This window comes from Myxocyprinus asiaticus, chromosome 17, assembly GCF_019703515.2.
Source record: "Myxocyprinus asiaticus isolate MX2 ecotype Aquarium Trade chromosome 17, UBuf_Myxa_2, whole genome shotgun sequence".
In the NCBI taxonomy this organism is placed as follows: domain Eukaryota; kingdom Metazoa; phylum Chordata; class Actinopteri; order Cypriniformes; family Catostomidae; genus Myxocyprinus; species Myxocyprinus asiaticus.
In genome coordinates, this window is record NC_059360.1 from 10,976,687 (window position 1) to 10,992,643 (window position 15,957).

Sequence of the window (15,957 nt, forward strand, 5' to 3'; positions counted from 1 at the left end):
TGTGAAATACAATTATTCAAAAATTAAGCTGTTACAGTCACCCTTAACATTTTAACAAAAAATCCTCCCCAGATTAATCAGACACGGTCTATATTCAGAACAGAATACTAGTGTACAGCTAATTGCATACAGTAGTAATCTTTTTTGTAAAATGGGATGGAAAACATTATAGGCTACATTATGCAACAATAAACATTTCAAAGGCTGCAGCAGTCTACAGTTTGGAAAAGTTTACTGCCTGAACCTCCTTTTTTTTTCTTTTTTTTTTTTTTTTTTTTTTTGCAGTGGCCTATATGCAGTAGTACATATACTGTGCACAGTATGCAAATTTTCTTTATGCATAAAATACCTGATTATATTGCATGCTTAATTCAGCTAGTAGCATCATGATATCACCTCAGAAATAAAAGCGTTTATTTTGCATTTTTTTATCCAATTTTGTGTAAGAATGTCTTAAATCCTTGCAGTCCAATCAAATAATTACCTAAAAATAATGTTACTTCAGGTTTATTCATTACACTGGGAAAGAAAGGGCACAGAATATAGAATTATCTGTTGTGAACTTGGCAAATTAATTAGGTCAACAAGTATTCCATGCATAGCCTAAAAATAAATTGCATATTACACACAATATATGTACTGCATGTTGCAGGAATAGTATTAGTAGTATGTTAGTAGACAAATATTTAGGACAGACTTTCTTTCATCTTGTCTTAGTTCCCATCATCTTCTGGTGTGCTATCCTAACTGTTCCATAGCCCATATCTGTATTCAGAGTAAAGCTATTGGTGTAGCATTGCATTGATTTCTGTGCGCTTCGGCTAGAATACATTTGCTAGCGATCCCAAATAAGGGTTGATGGAAACTGTTCAAAACTTAATTTACTCAGAGATTCAGCAACAACCCATTGCACAGACATGGTGCACTAGCCATAGTTGCTTGCAGAATGCTGAAATGGTGTCATCTTCTTACCATGCAAGGGGCGTTGCGCAGTGGGTAGAAGAAAAGCGGGCTGTGCACTTGGGCTGATCCTCGCTGACCTTTGGGCTGGCTGTCAATGGCCAACAATGCCCCTGACAGACAGAATAATGAAAGACATGAAACAAACTTACACAAAGTAATATTCCCCCAAAGAAAATAAAAATATAGATGAAAGTTAGATTGCCAACAGAAAAAAAGCTTATTGTCTATTTCTAATATAGCATATTCATTAAGCATGTCTGCTTCAATTATTTCACTTTCTTTTTAATGTATCAAGGTTATCCCTCAACCTTGCATTTGCAAGAGTCAGATTAAATATTTATCTAAATAAAAAGGTACTCCAAGGCTTTATTCACACTGAAAGTGGTGAATATTATGATGCGTGAGGAACAAACAGACATTTAAGGTGTTATTCACTATTAATCTGATAGCTCCTCCACTGAAATTTGTATATTTGCAAATGCACGCTTGAATGTAAAAAAAATTTGCAGTGCAAATGAATATATAACCCAAATTCCAAAAAAGTTGGGACAGTATGAAAAATGCTAATAAAAGCAAAAAGGAGTTATTTGTAAATTATAATTACCCTTTGATATACTGAAAGCACTACAACTAAACATTTTATGAAGTTTTACCTTGTGAATGTACAGTAATTTCAAATCAGATGATTGCAACACACTCCAAAAAGTTGGGACAGTCAAGTGTTTACCACTGTGAAACATCACCATTTGTTCTAATAACACTTATTAAGCATTTAGCCACTGAAGACACAAGTTTGTTAAGTTTAAAAAGTGGAATTTCCCCACATTCATCCATTATGCAGGTCTTCAGCTGCACAATTGCACGGGGTCTTCGCTGCTGTATTGTGCGCTTCATTATGTACCACGCATTCTCAATTGGAGATGGTCAGGACTGCAGGCAGGCCAATCTAGCACCCGCACTCTCTGTTTATTCGGCCAGTATGTGGTTTGATGTTGTCCTGCTAAAAATGCCATGACATCCATGGAAAAGATGGTGCTGGATGGCATGCTGCTACAAAATTTGTACATATCTGTCTGCATTAATGGTGCCCTCACAGATGTGCGAGTTACTCATGCCATGGGCACTGACACACCCCTGGCCAAAACACACTGGCTTTTGGTCCTGATGCTGATGACAGCTTGGATGGTCCTTTTCTTCTTTGGCCAAGAGAACACGACGGCTGTGTTTTTCAAAAACTATTTGAAACGTGGACTTATCAGACCAAAAAACACAGTTCAACTGTACTACTTTCCATCTAAGATGAGACCGAGCCAGGAGAAGTCGGCAGCGCTTCTGGACAGTGTTGATGTAGGGCTTCCGCTTTGCATAGTAAAGTCTTAACTTGCATCTGTGGATGCAGCAGCGAATGGTGTTGACTAACCGAGGTTTACTAAAGAAATCCCAAGCCCATGTTCATGATATTATTACAGATTACTCATGTTTTTTAAGACAGTGATGTCTGAGTGATCAGAGATCATGTGCATTCAGAAGTGGTTTTCGTCTTGTCCTATACGCACTGAGATTTGACCAGATTCCTTGAATCTTTTAACTATATTGTGCACTGTAGAGGGTGAAATGCCCAAAATCCTTCCTATTTTTCTTTGGGGAACATTGTTCTCAAAGTGCTGGATTATTTGCTGAAGCATCTGTTGGCAAATTGACAAGTCTCGAATGATCCTTGCTCTTGAAAGACTGGCTGTTTTTGGAGGCTCCTTATATACTTTGACATGATTGCCTCGCTTGTTTAACATCTCCTGTTTCACATTGCCTTCTTGTTTTAACTCACCAAATTGTTATTAGTCTTAATGTCGTGAACTCAAGGACTTCTCCTGTTCCAACCGCTACCTATTCCCCACTGTCCTTGGTTGCATATTGCCATCGACTTTATCACCGACCTCCCTGTTTCCCAAGGTAATACAACCATTCTAACTGTCACTGATTGGTTCTCAAAGGCATGTTGACTAATCCCTCTGCCCAAGCTTCCCACAGCCTTCGAGACTGCTGAACATACTCTACATCAGGTGTTTCGCTTCTACGGACTACCTGAGGACATTGTCTCCGACAGGGGTCCACAGTTTACATCCCGGGTCTGGAAAGCTTTCTTTCAACAACTCAACATCAACATCAGCCTCACTTCAGGCTACCATCCTCAATCAAACGGCCAAACCGAGCGCTTAAACCAGGAGATCACACGCTTTCTCAGAATGTATTGTAACAAGAACAAGGCTGACTGGAGTTGTGCTCAAAAGTTTGCATACCCTGGCAGAAATTGTGAAATTTTGGCATTGATTTTGAAAATATGACTGATCATGCAAAAAAAACTGTCTTTTATTTAAGGATAGTGATCATATGAAGCCATTTATTATAACATAGTTGTTTGGCTCCTTTTTAAATCATAATGATAACAGAAATCACCCAAATGGCCCTGATCAAAAGATTACATACCCCTGAATGTTTGGCCTCGTTACAGACACACAAGGTGACACACACAGTTTTAAATGGCAATTAAAGTTTAATTTATCACACCTGTGGCTTTTAAATTGCAATTACTGTCTGTGTATAAATAGTCAATAAGTTTGTTAGCTCTCACGTAGATGCACTGAGCAGGCTAGATACTGAGCCATGGGGAGCCGAAAAGAACTATCAAAAGACCTACGTAACAAGGTAATGGAACTTTATAAAGATGGAAAAGGATATAAACAGATATCCAAAGCCTTGAAAATGCCAGTCAGTACTGTTAAATCACTTATTAAGAAGTGGGAAAATTCGGGGATCTCTTGATACCAAGCCAAGGTCAGGTAGACCAAGAAAGATTTCAGCCACAACTACCAGAAGAATTGTTCAGGATACAAAGAAAAACCCACAGGTAACCTCAGGAAAAATACAGGCTGCTCTGGAAAAAAAAAAGTGTGGTTGTTTCAAGGAGCACAATACGATGATACTTGAACAAAAATGAGCTGCATGGTCGAGTTGCCAGAAAGAAGCCTTTACTGCGCCAATGCCACAAAAAAGCCTGGTTACAATATGCCCAACAACACCTTGACATGTAATTTGGAGTGACGAGACCAAAATAGAGCTTTATGGTCACAACCATAAGCGCTATGTTTGGAGAGGGGTCAACAAGGCCTATAGTGAAAAGAATACCATCCCCACTGTGGAGCATGGTGGTGGCTCACTGATGTTTTGGGGGTGTGTGAGCTCTAAAGGCATGGAGAATCTTGTGAAAATTGATGGCAAGATGAATGCAGCATGTTATCAGAAAATACTGGCAGACAATTTGCATTCTTCTGCATGAAAGCTGCACATGGGACGCTCTTGGACTTTCCAGCATGACAATGACCCTAAGCACAAGGCCAAGTTGACCCTCAAGTGGTTACAGCAGAAAAAGGTGAAGGTTCTGGAGTGGCCATCACAGACACCTGACCTTAATATCATCGAGCCACTCTGGGGAGATCTCAAACGTGCGGTTCATGCAAGACGACCAAAGACTTTGCATGACCTGGAGGCATTTTGCCAAGACGAATGGGCAGCTATACCACCTGCAAGAATTTGGGGCCTCATAGACAACTATTACAAAAGACTGCACGCTGTCAGTGATGCTAAAGGGGGCAATACACAGTATTAAGAACTAAGGGTATGCAGACTTTTGAACAGGGTCATTTCATTTTTTTCATTGTTGCCATGTTTTGTTTTATGATTGTGCCATTCTGTTATAACCTACAGTTGAATATGAATCCCATAAGAAATACAAAAATATGTTTTGCCTGCTCACTCATGTTTTCTTTAAAAATGGTACATATATACCAATTCTCCAAGGGTATGCAAACTTTTGAGCACAACTGTATCTGCTCTGGGCAGAGTATACGCAGAATTCCCTCCAGAAGTCATCCACAGGCATGACCCCTTTTCAATGTTTGCTGGGTTTTCAACCCCCTCTATTCCCCTGGTCAGGAGAACCCACAGAGCTTCCTGCCATCAATGAATGGCTCCAGCGGAGTGAAGAGGTGTGGGACCAAGGTCATGTCCAAAGGGCAGTTAGGAGATAGAAGGAATAGGCTGATTGTCATCGACGCCCCAGTCCTATCTACACTTCTGGTCAATGGGTTTGGCTTTCCACATGTGAACTTCGTCTCCATCTTTCAAAATTCTGAGACAGATTACTCCGGTATCTTATCACCTTCAACTTCCCTCTAACTATCGCATTTCTCCACAGAGCGTTACCTGCTGTGAAAGCGCATCCGCTGCATGGTTGAGGACGCCTGGAAGGTCAATGGCTCGCAGCAACTTCAATGTCAGCTGACTCCAGAGGAGGAGGCGGCAGGCGAGTTGCGACATGCTACGCGAGCATATGCCACCTTGGCGGTTTTTGTATGCTACGGTCGCTGTGTTGTCAGTCTGGACCAACACATGCTTGCCCTGAATCAATGGCCGAAGCCTCCGCAGGGCCAGCAATACCGCCAGCATCTCTAAGCAGTTGATGCTCTGCCAAAGGAGACAGGGCCCTGTCCAGAGCCCCGAGACTGCCTTCCCGTTGCACACGGCACCCCAGCCTTAGTACAAGGCCTCTGTTGTGACCACGACACACCTTGAGACCTGCTCTAGGGGAACACCTGCCTGTAGAAATGCCAGGTCCGACCAAGGGCTGCAAGTCTGATGGCACTGTGGCAAGATGGTCACTCGCCGGTTGCCGTGGCGCCATGCCCACCTCGGTACTCGAGTCTATAGCCAGTGCTGAAGCGGTCTCATATGCATCAACCTGAGGGGGAGAACCGCCGCTGAGGATGGCATATGTCCCAGGAGCCTCTGAAATTGTTTTACTGGCACCGCTACCTTCTGCCTGAAGGTCTTCAGTCATAAGACGTGCCTTGAGAGTGACCGAGTCCAACTCCATACCGAGAAAAGAGATGCTCTGCACAGGGGAGAGCTTGCTCTTCTCCAAGTTGACCTGAAGCCAGAATCTGTCGAGGTGCTGAAGCACAAGGTCCCTGTGTGCACACAATAGATCTCGCGTGTGAGCTAGGATTAGTCAGTCGTCAAGATAATTGAGAATGCGAAAGCCCTTCTCCCTCAGCGGGGCAAGGGCAGCCTCTGCGACCTTGGTAAAGACGTGAGGGGACAGGGACAGACCGAAGCGGAGGACCTTGTACTGGTATGCTCGTCCCTCAAAGGCAAACCGAAGAAAGGGTCTGTGTCGATACGTGTAGAAGTACGCGTCCTTCAGGTCAATGGCCACAAACCAATCCTGATGTTGTACTGACCCCAGGATGCACTTCTGCGTTAACATCTTGAACGGAAGCCTGTGTAAGGCTTTGTTCAAAGCACGCAGATCCAAGATTTGGCGTGACCCTCCCCCTCTCTTGGGCACAATAAAATAAGGCCTGTAAAAGCCCTTGCACAACTCGGCTACGGGGACAGGCTCTATTGCTTCTCCACCCAGAGAATGGAGACACCCTTGCCCCGCACCATAGTGGAGAGGATGCCACTGATGGATGCTACGTCCCTCAATGCCCTAGTCCTTATAAAATGAAAACAAGTATGACTGATAAAAATAGATCATGACAGAAATTTTACAGAAAGTGACAAATAAAGACTTTTTTCTAGCAAAACCTCTGAACATGATGCCACACAAACATTCCTAATGATTTAATCTCAGCACAAAACACCACTAAGACGTGCACTTCCATGTCAAAAAGCATACCACGGTATGAAAATTGACGGTTATCATACCATGTACATTTGCTTATCTACGGTATTGAGAAAAAAATGTAACCGGACAGAGAATCTCACCTGCCCATGCGCATCTCCTTTCCTCCTCGACTGTCTGTCAGACTCGTCAACTTACCCCACACACACACATGCAATGGAGAAAATGTCAGAGAGAAGCGAGGCGAGGGGGTCTGACATAAGTGAGTGTTTGTGTGAGTTAAAGCAGTGTTTCTCAACTGGTGGGTCGCAGATCTATTCGGACTGGGTCACGGACAGCAGGGAAAGAACAATGCCATGGTTCTCCCACTAAAGATATTTTGGCGGCTGCACAAGTGATAGCCTATTTAGGACTGCCGAGGCAGATTTAATGATAATCTCACAATCAGCTAAAGACTTCTTATCTGCACTTTTGCACGAGTGTTACGGAACCAGCTCGCGATCATGATATGCTCTGCTCTCTGGCGCGAGCGTGCAACTACCAGGCTTCCCTCGATATTGCGGAGCGCAGACCTCAAAACTGAGACCAGTTTCAATTCTGGTGAGACCTTTCTAGTTTAAAGTGTTACAGAGGAAGTCAAACCTCTCAAACAGTAGGCAGCCCTGACATGCCAAACAGCACTGAGGAGGAAAAGAGCAACACTGTGTTATGTGCTAAATTTTTTTCACCTTTACAAAATTGTTTCACGATTTTACATGAGTAAAAGTAACTGTTATATTTTGACAAAATGTTATAGTTTCATTTGAAATAGTCTAAAGGTAGAATCTATTAGACCTAATTTTACATCAAGAGTGGCATTTTTCAAGATGTGTTTCAACTAGTATTTATTTTTTCATAAATACTATAATTTGTTATTATTATTACTATTATTTAAGACTAGTTACACTGACCTAACCATGGTAATGAGGAGCCTTTATATTGGAGATGTAGTTCATCCGTTTTGTTAGGAAGAGAGCGGAGATTTGCTAGATGAATGCTCGGCAGCATTGTTCGAAAGCCGGGCCAACATAGCCTGACCAGCGCACCTGCTCATCTCCCTCGCCTGCGTCTCATTGCGCGTTTAAACAACACAGTCCTGCCTCTGACTAAAATGGCCAGCATAATGTCAGAATATTCAAAAACCGGGAAAAGGTTGTCTGGTATATGCTGCCGAATGTTCAGCAGTTTGTCCCTGGTAAAACTGACTGGAAAAATATTACTAAACACAGTACAAACAAACAATAACATCAAAAGAACTGAAGAGCCACACACCGGGGCGGCCATCAGCGGCCATCAGCAGCGCCATCATGAGGGTTTTATAACTCCATTTTGTTACAACAAAATGGAGTTATAAAAAAAGGTCTATAACTCCATTTTGTTACAACAGTATTCCTATATTCCACCTGTATACTCTTGGGAAAGAGAAGTAACTGCTAAGCCTGACTGGGATGTGGTATGGGCCAGTTTTTTCACTTCATCTAAGAACCTTGCACATCAGATAATCAATTATAAGCTTATTAATAGGCAGGGTTGGGAGGGTTACTTTTTAAATGTATTTCACTACAGATTACAGAATGAATGCTGTAAAATGTATTCTAAATACTTTGGATTACTTCTTCAGCACTGGTAGGTTTTTTCACTTGTTTTGACTATAAAAACTCTGCCAGTACAGTAAGACAAAATACACATGTTAAAAATACATTCTCTGAAAAAAACAAAATATCTTATGCAGTGTTGTTTCTAAAGCAAGATAAATCAAATTGATCATTTTTTTTTTTTTTTTTTTTTTTTTAAGAATTTTTAGATATTTTTACAGGAAAACAATACAAAACTTATTATCAAGAATACGATTTTTGCCCTAATATCAAAGGTCTTACTAGAAAAAAGAAATTATGATTCAACGTGAATTTTCTTGATAAAAAAATATGATCGTGCCTGGTAACATGTGCATGTAATATGGCTAGAAATAGCATTTTAGCTTAGCGTAAAGCTGACAATTTACACAAGGTTTATTTCTATTTCTTTTGCTCCAAACTTTCTTCAAACGTACTTCTCTGTCTGCTCGTATGAATGTAACACATCATAAGAAACTGTTTCACCGCTGTTCAAATGCACTTTGGATTGCATCATTTATATGTATAAATGTTTTCTATCTGAAAGGACTAAATATTAAATGAAACAAATGACAACAAAATGCAGTAATTCTTCAGTAATCAAAATACTTTTTGAATGTAACTGAATTCTAAATACCAATGATTTAAATTGTAACTGAAGTGGAATACAGTTACTTATATTTTGCATTTTAAATACGTAATCCCGTTACATGGATTTCGTTACTCCCCAGCCCTGTTAATAGGGCATACATTATTCCAAGTATACTGTATAAAATGAAGGTTAGGTCAGATCTTTATTGTCATCTCTGCAATTAGTTTATAGTAGGCTCATATATGCATATGTTTTGGGAGCGCCCCACTGTAGTACCATTCTGGACATTTGTATTACTGTTCTTTCTGATATTTTACACCTAGAGATACCACAGGATCCCATGCTCTTCCTGCTATTGGACGATTCTACACTCCAGCTAAATGCACAACAAAAAAGGACTTTATTGGCAGCCAGTACAGCCGCCAAAAAGACTGTTTTAAAGCTCTGGATAGAACCATCCTTCTCTACAACTTTCAATTGGTTAACCTACTTTAGAGATATTGCTTTACCAGAAGGTACTACGGCCAAGCTCAATGAAGCAAAGGACAGGACTATTCAGAACTGGGCAGAAATTGCTGAAGTGTTGCTGGACAAGCTAAAGCCCTGATCTCTTATCTCATTTATTTGACCTACCCTATCACTTTTCCTTTAAGGTGGACTGTTTTCATGGCATCTGTTTGTATATAATTCATCTGAGTTGTGAGTTGTGATTCTGGATTTGTTTCGTATATGCTGAAATTCTGATACAATATACATTTTGATCACACACACAAAAAAATATACATTTATGATGATGCCATGCACTTTGCACAACAGCGGCTCTGGCGGGGCTTAGCCCCACTTGCCCCTAATGTTGAGACACGGCTGCAAATGTAAATCAAATCATTAACTGAAACATCAGAGCCACACTGAGTGAGAAATAACAAGTATAATATGTATGTGTTCATGCATATAGGATATTAATAATTCACCATTGTAGATACTTCATTGTTGCACAGAAAACCAACATTATATAGTGTTTATTTGTATGAATATAGTTCTAATTTCTCTTGTAATAAACAAATAAATAGATATCATGTGATAGTAAACTTAAATAGATAAGAAATAATTATAAAAAATATAATTTATGGAAGTGCAGAAAAAAACGACACTCTTACATACCTCGGGTCTCTAAAGACCCTATACACTTTTCGTACTTAAACCATTTTATATATATATATATATATTTAAAAAAAAAAATCAATAAATACGTGTTTTTTTCAATTTTTCAATTTTTTCTATTTATAAGAGATAGATTGAGGAATACTAAAGAGGTTTGGGCACCGGGTCTCTAAAGACCCAAGGTATGCATTTAAGGGTTAATATGAGCTCTTTAACTTAGGTTCCACTGTTTCAGTACAGGCATCGATAAATTGCGTTCAGTTGATAACATATGGTAATGATTTTAAACATATACGTAAATAAAACACTGTGGGCAGGCAAGACAAGAATATAAAAAAAACCCTGCACACTGTCATGTAGCTTGAAAATCTTTATTAGTTTACAGGGTTTTGGTCAAATACCTTCTTCAGGCATTCTGTTAACTTCTCTAAATATTCTTTCAGTTGTATGGGAAGTATATCACTGTTACCATCATAATTTACCCGAGAAGTTTCACCAATGATGCTAGCGATGCGCTCAACCGAACCAGATAAGGTGGTGGACATATTCCTCCTAGCATGAACTGAAAATGTTTTACACTAAGTTTTCATGTCAAACCATTTTTCTTCACCTCTTGGACTATTCAGTTCACAAAAGGACCTCTGATGGCAGCCAAAACATGCGATTACAGTAAGTTCCTCACTTTCTTTGAGACCGAACACGCTAGTGAGTTTGCTAAATAAAAATTTTACGATGTGATGCACTTCATTCATAAAAATGATTTTATTAATGTTCCGCATAGATTTTGAAAGCTATAAACGTGTCTGATATCTTGCTTATAGGGTGTTTTCATGGACGTGGATTGTGATAATTGTGAATTAACGTGCAATTTACGAATGTTTGGAATTGACTAACATACACGTTTAACTAACAGACTAAGGAGTATGTAGCATTTGTAAATGTAGAGGAAAATTTTAAAGAAAAGAAGGTCCATTGTATGCGTAAATTACTCAAATTTTCTCATATATTTATTAAAGTTTTATGAATGAGGCCCAATGACCCAAAAACACACTAGCTAATCAACAACAGAATGGCTAAAGAGGAAGATAAATTTGTGTTTTGGAATGGCCAAGTGAGAGTCCAGACCTTGACCCAATTGAGATGCTGTGGCATGCCCTGAGGAGGGCTGTTAATGCAATAAATCCCAGAAATATTAATAAACTGAAACATATTTTTAGGAAAGAATGATGTAAAACTCCTCCTCAGATTGTACAAGGCTAATCAGCAGCTACAGGAAACTAACGGAAACGTCTGGTGGTGATTATTGCCACTAAATCATGTTCCACCAGTCATTAAATACAAGGGTTCACATACTTTTTCCAGCATGGACTGTGAGCAATTAAACAACATGTTCAAAAAAGACATGAAAACTACAATTATTTGTCAGTCATAACTTTAAGCAGGTTGTGTTGGTCTATTATTGGGATCACATTTTATGAATAATTAAAGATGAAATGCAGGTAATTCCAAAGGGTCCACATACTTTTTCTTTCCACTGTATGCACATTATGGATGAAAGCTATCATAAACATCTAATTTTAAGAGGAAAAAAAGGCTTTTACTTCATAATTTTGTGCTCATCTTCTAACGACTTGAAAGACTTAAGAAGGCATGATGACATATCTGGTAAGGGAACAATGTGAGCAACGATGCTCCCTGGTTTTTACAGTGCATTCTGGGAAACACTAAAACCTAGTGATCACTGTTATAGCTTTTGTGCCCACCTGAAATAATTTCGCTACCTTTAATATAAAATTTTGGACTAAACATAAATTCAAATTAAATTCAAATTTTCGATTATCAATATTAAGAATCCAGAGTGAAAATTAGAATTGAGTTTTGAAGTCCTGTTGACAGACCTACTTGTAACTGATTGCAACATACCAAATTTGTACTTGCACATAATCAACTGGCACAAAAAAGATTTTAGCGCTACAGTAGAGGAGAAGATTTTCAGTCAATAACAACTTAAAGATCTGTCTGTTTCTCAAGCTATTGGATGGTTTCAGAAGACTTGGAATATAGCGCACAACTCATATGGACTACTTTTTTTTTGGTCACCATTCAATTTCATTTGAAAGAAAATATATATATATTTTAATTGTTTTCATTTTTGGGTGAACTATCCCTTTAAAGACATGGGCTGAGCACCTGATGATGGACAGCTGTTCCTGAGGACTTTGGGAATTGATGGATGGACCCTCCATTGGGGACCTCTGCCTGGAACCACCTGCCAGCTGCAGTCCTCCCTTCCAAACGAGCAATAGCTTCCATTGAGGAATTGACCTGAGGGAGCAAGAGACGAAAATCAGACATTTTGAGAATACTGAGAGACCTGAGAGAAAAAAAGAAAGAGGGGGAGAAGAAAGAGAAATATGGGCTAACAATCTTATCCCTGAGCTCAAGAGCTTAGAAGCTTTAATGAGAGAGTCTTTGACCACTTACAAATGTCTGAAGAGGCATAAAAGGGCAGCTAAGAGATGAGAAACAAGAGAGAGTTCTTGAGTGCAAATGAGGACAAACATTATTTTATTTTATTTTTTTTTTATGTAAAAGAACTAAAAGGGAGGGAAGAAAATGTATAGAAAGGCCATATTAGCAATGGGCCCCCCAAGCCATTCCATCTACAGACAATTCGTACAACCCCGTGCTGGGTTGCAGGGATGTATCTGACCTTCATTAAGAAACATGGAGAGGAGAAACATGATTGCCCTCAGCGATCCATTGCATTACTGAGGACAAATTGTCTGCTGGCATGTAACTTACAAGCTTTGCTTGAGGTTAACATATAATCCAACATTGGGTATATAAAATGACATGCCTACTTGACATGTTTCTAGGCAGTCTGCATTCACAGGATGAAATATAACATGGCAATTCTGGGAAATGGCTTGTTAATAAATATTGTATGTATAAATAGAAATTAATCATCTTTTTTTACTTGTTTTAAATCAAGACTAATTAGCAATGTTTTGCTTTTACTTAAGTTTAAGTAATTATTTTACTAAATAATTTGTATACAGTATATATATATATATATATATATATATATATATATATACACATACACAACAGTTATTTCCGGTCCTCGAATCTGATTGGATGAGAGACTTTCCATGAGTACTGATGGTCTCACACCATCACTGTGTGTATCACTCTGCTTGTGTTCGTGCTGTTCTAAACTAAAGTGTAAGAACAGTGCAGATGTGTTAAGAGCTGTTTGTCTCTTTACATTTAATATTGTGACATTACATATTTTAGCCAGCAGGTGGAGGCAAAAGTGTGTAATATGAGCCAGTTGGTGACATGAAGTGAGTCAGCGTCACTCAGTGTTTTCATTCAACAGCACTCCGTGATTGCTCGTATCACTACTACACTACTAAAGCTAGGAATTAGCTTTAAATTTAAACAACTTCAGCTTTAAGGCTCATCACAGCTGAGAGACACAACAGACTGATTAATTACACAAACTCATGGCGCTTTCCTCTTACCTAAGTTTCCACATTGGAGAGACGTAGTTCAAAATTGTGATTGCAGTTTCTATAGTGAATGGCTCTTGCACACCAGCTACCGCGAAATAGGGAGGAAAACCCCCACTTGGACGGCTATTTTTCCACTGAGAAAATAGGATGAATTTCACCAAAATTACATTATCTTCAGAAAGCTGACTAGCACAATACTGCATCTCTGCTTGGGAGTGGCAACAGGTGATCGCACATGCTCCGTATCTCTATCTCTCACACACACGTTGGTGCGGATATCCTTATGAGGACTCTCCACAGACATAATGATTTTTATATTGTATGAACTATAGATTCTATCCCCTAACCCTACCCCAAAAATTTTCAATTACATTTTCAAAAAAAACAAAACATAGTTTAGCATGTTTTTTAAGCAATTTGAATTATGGGGACACTAGAAATTTCCTCATAAACCACATTTATAGCATAATACCCTTGTAATGACCAGTTTGTAACCTAAAAAATGTCCTCGTAAACCACACAAACCCGCCCACACACACACACACACACACACACACACACACACACACACACACACACACACACACACATCCTTGTTTCTCCAATATCTTGTTAGAAACAGCCCAAGCCATGATGCTAAATAATACTTTTATATGTGATACTTTTAAAGTGACATTTTTGAATTACTAACGAAGGCTTGGAAGCATCATTTGGTAGCAATGGCAGATTCTGATCCACCGTGTAAGAAAGTAGTTCCATGCACAAATGCATTTATGACCGTACTCAGTTTTTACTATTTTTTTAAAATTTACTTGTTCATTGAACTGTTGTATATAAGCAATATCACACTCGCAATCGTGCTATATGGCCCTAAATCAGCACTGTTGAATCACAGCAGTGCTGATGTAGGGCCATATCCCACTTTTGCTCGTGTGGTATTGCTTATATATATATATATATATATATATATATATATATATATATATATGGGTGAAATTACCCAGACATTTCTTCAAGACACTAGAAGTTAAATAATCAGGATTACACTTTTTTACAGTGTCCTTGTTACAGTGTAATAATACAAGTAATTACTGATTATTACTAATTAACAACATGTACTTAATATAGGTTTAGGGTTAGGGTAAGGGTTTGGTTTAGGTTTAGTTGCTTGTAATTATGCATAATTGACTATTATTATATCTATAGTCGATACATGTACTGCAGTGTCTTCTGCAAACACCTCTTCTTCTAGTCTTCTGAAGTCTATTATCACCAAGCTTCAAAACAAAGTTCATTAAGCAGACAAATAAAATCTTGTTGTGCAAATGAAATATGCTGAATGGGTTTCAAAAAGAGACTGATTATTAAGTTACTAATCAATATCAATATCTCCAGTGGCATATTGAGTGCGAACAGTGACATTCAGCTTTGTTCTAACAATAAACAACACTCAGAGCCCTGTTCAATCTAAAAATTTGTGTGTATACTTTTGTTTTGTCCTGAAGCACTGCAGGTGGACCTTTTGAAATTTGATTACGCTGCTGTGCTGTTTTGATCCGAGAGGTGTGAGGCAGGTTCACCTAATCATCCACTATGGGGTAGAAATTTCTGTTATTTTAATTAATATGATGAAATCATTTAGAGACATGCCAACTTGTACACTATTACATAACATCTCTTTTCCTTTAATTAATTTATTTATTTATTTATTATTATTATTATTATTATTATTATTATTATTATGTATTTTAATTTTTTTGTTAAAGGGATATTACAAAAGACTAACAGGAATGTGAAACTGAAAAACCACTACAATCATTAGAAACCCAAGAAAACATGTTTTGTTTGAAACATTTTATAAAAAAAAAAAAAAAAAAAAAAAAAAAAAAAGAAAACAAACACACACATGGAAAATATTTCTTAATACATTACCAGGTGTTCATGTAAAAATTAAGACCAAAGTAGTGAAATTATTTAAAATCAACCCTGTTGTTCATTTAACTGTAATATTAGGACAACTAATATATTATATAATATAATATAATATAATATAATATAATATAATATAATATAATATAATATAATATTTTAGGATAAAAACAAATTATTACTATAATTAATAATTAAAACTAACATTAATATAATTAATTTTATCTTTAAAAATTCTTAGTTTACTATTTGTATCCAATATACTAGAAAATATTGAATGTATGTAAATGTTCTGTATAACAGGGATCACTTGAATGCTCTGTACGATTTGAATGACACAAGATGAGATTACACTTTTTCCACATCAAATAGCTGTAGGCAATATCTGTGCTGAGTAAGAGAGACAGAAGGAATATATCACTAATGGTTATATCATACAGAATAGATTATGACAGG

At 38.1% G+C, this 15,957-nt stretch overlaps 1 protein-coding gene across 1 annotated transcript in view; it reads right to left on the reverse strand.

Moving 5' to 3' along the window:
- Positions 1 to 15,957, reverse strand: part of LOC127455198 (ALK tyrosine kinase receptor) — a 787,259-nt gene that overhangs the window by 82,986 nt on the left and 688,316 nt on the right. Inside the window, exons 7-8 of the mRNA XM_051722881.1 lie at positions 12,242 to 12,376; positions 973 to 1,073 (exon numbers count right to left, since the gene is read on the reverse strand). Of these exons, the coding sequence (XP_051578841.1) occupies positions 973 to 1,073; positions 12,242 to 12,376 (236 nt within the window). The remainder of the gene's footprint in view (positions 1 to 972; positions 1,074 to 12,241; positions 12,377 to 15,957) is intronic.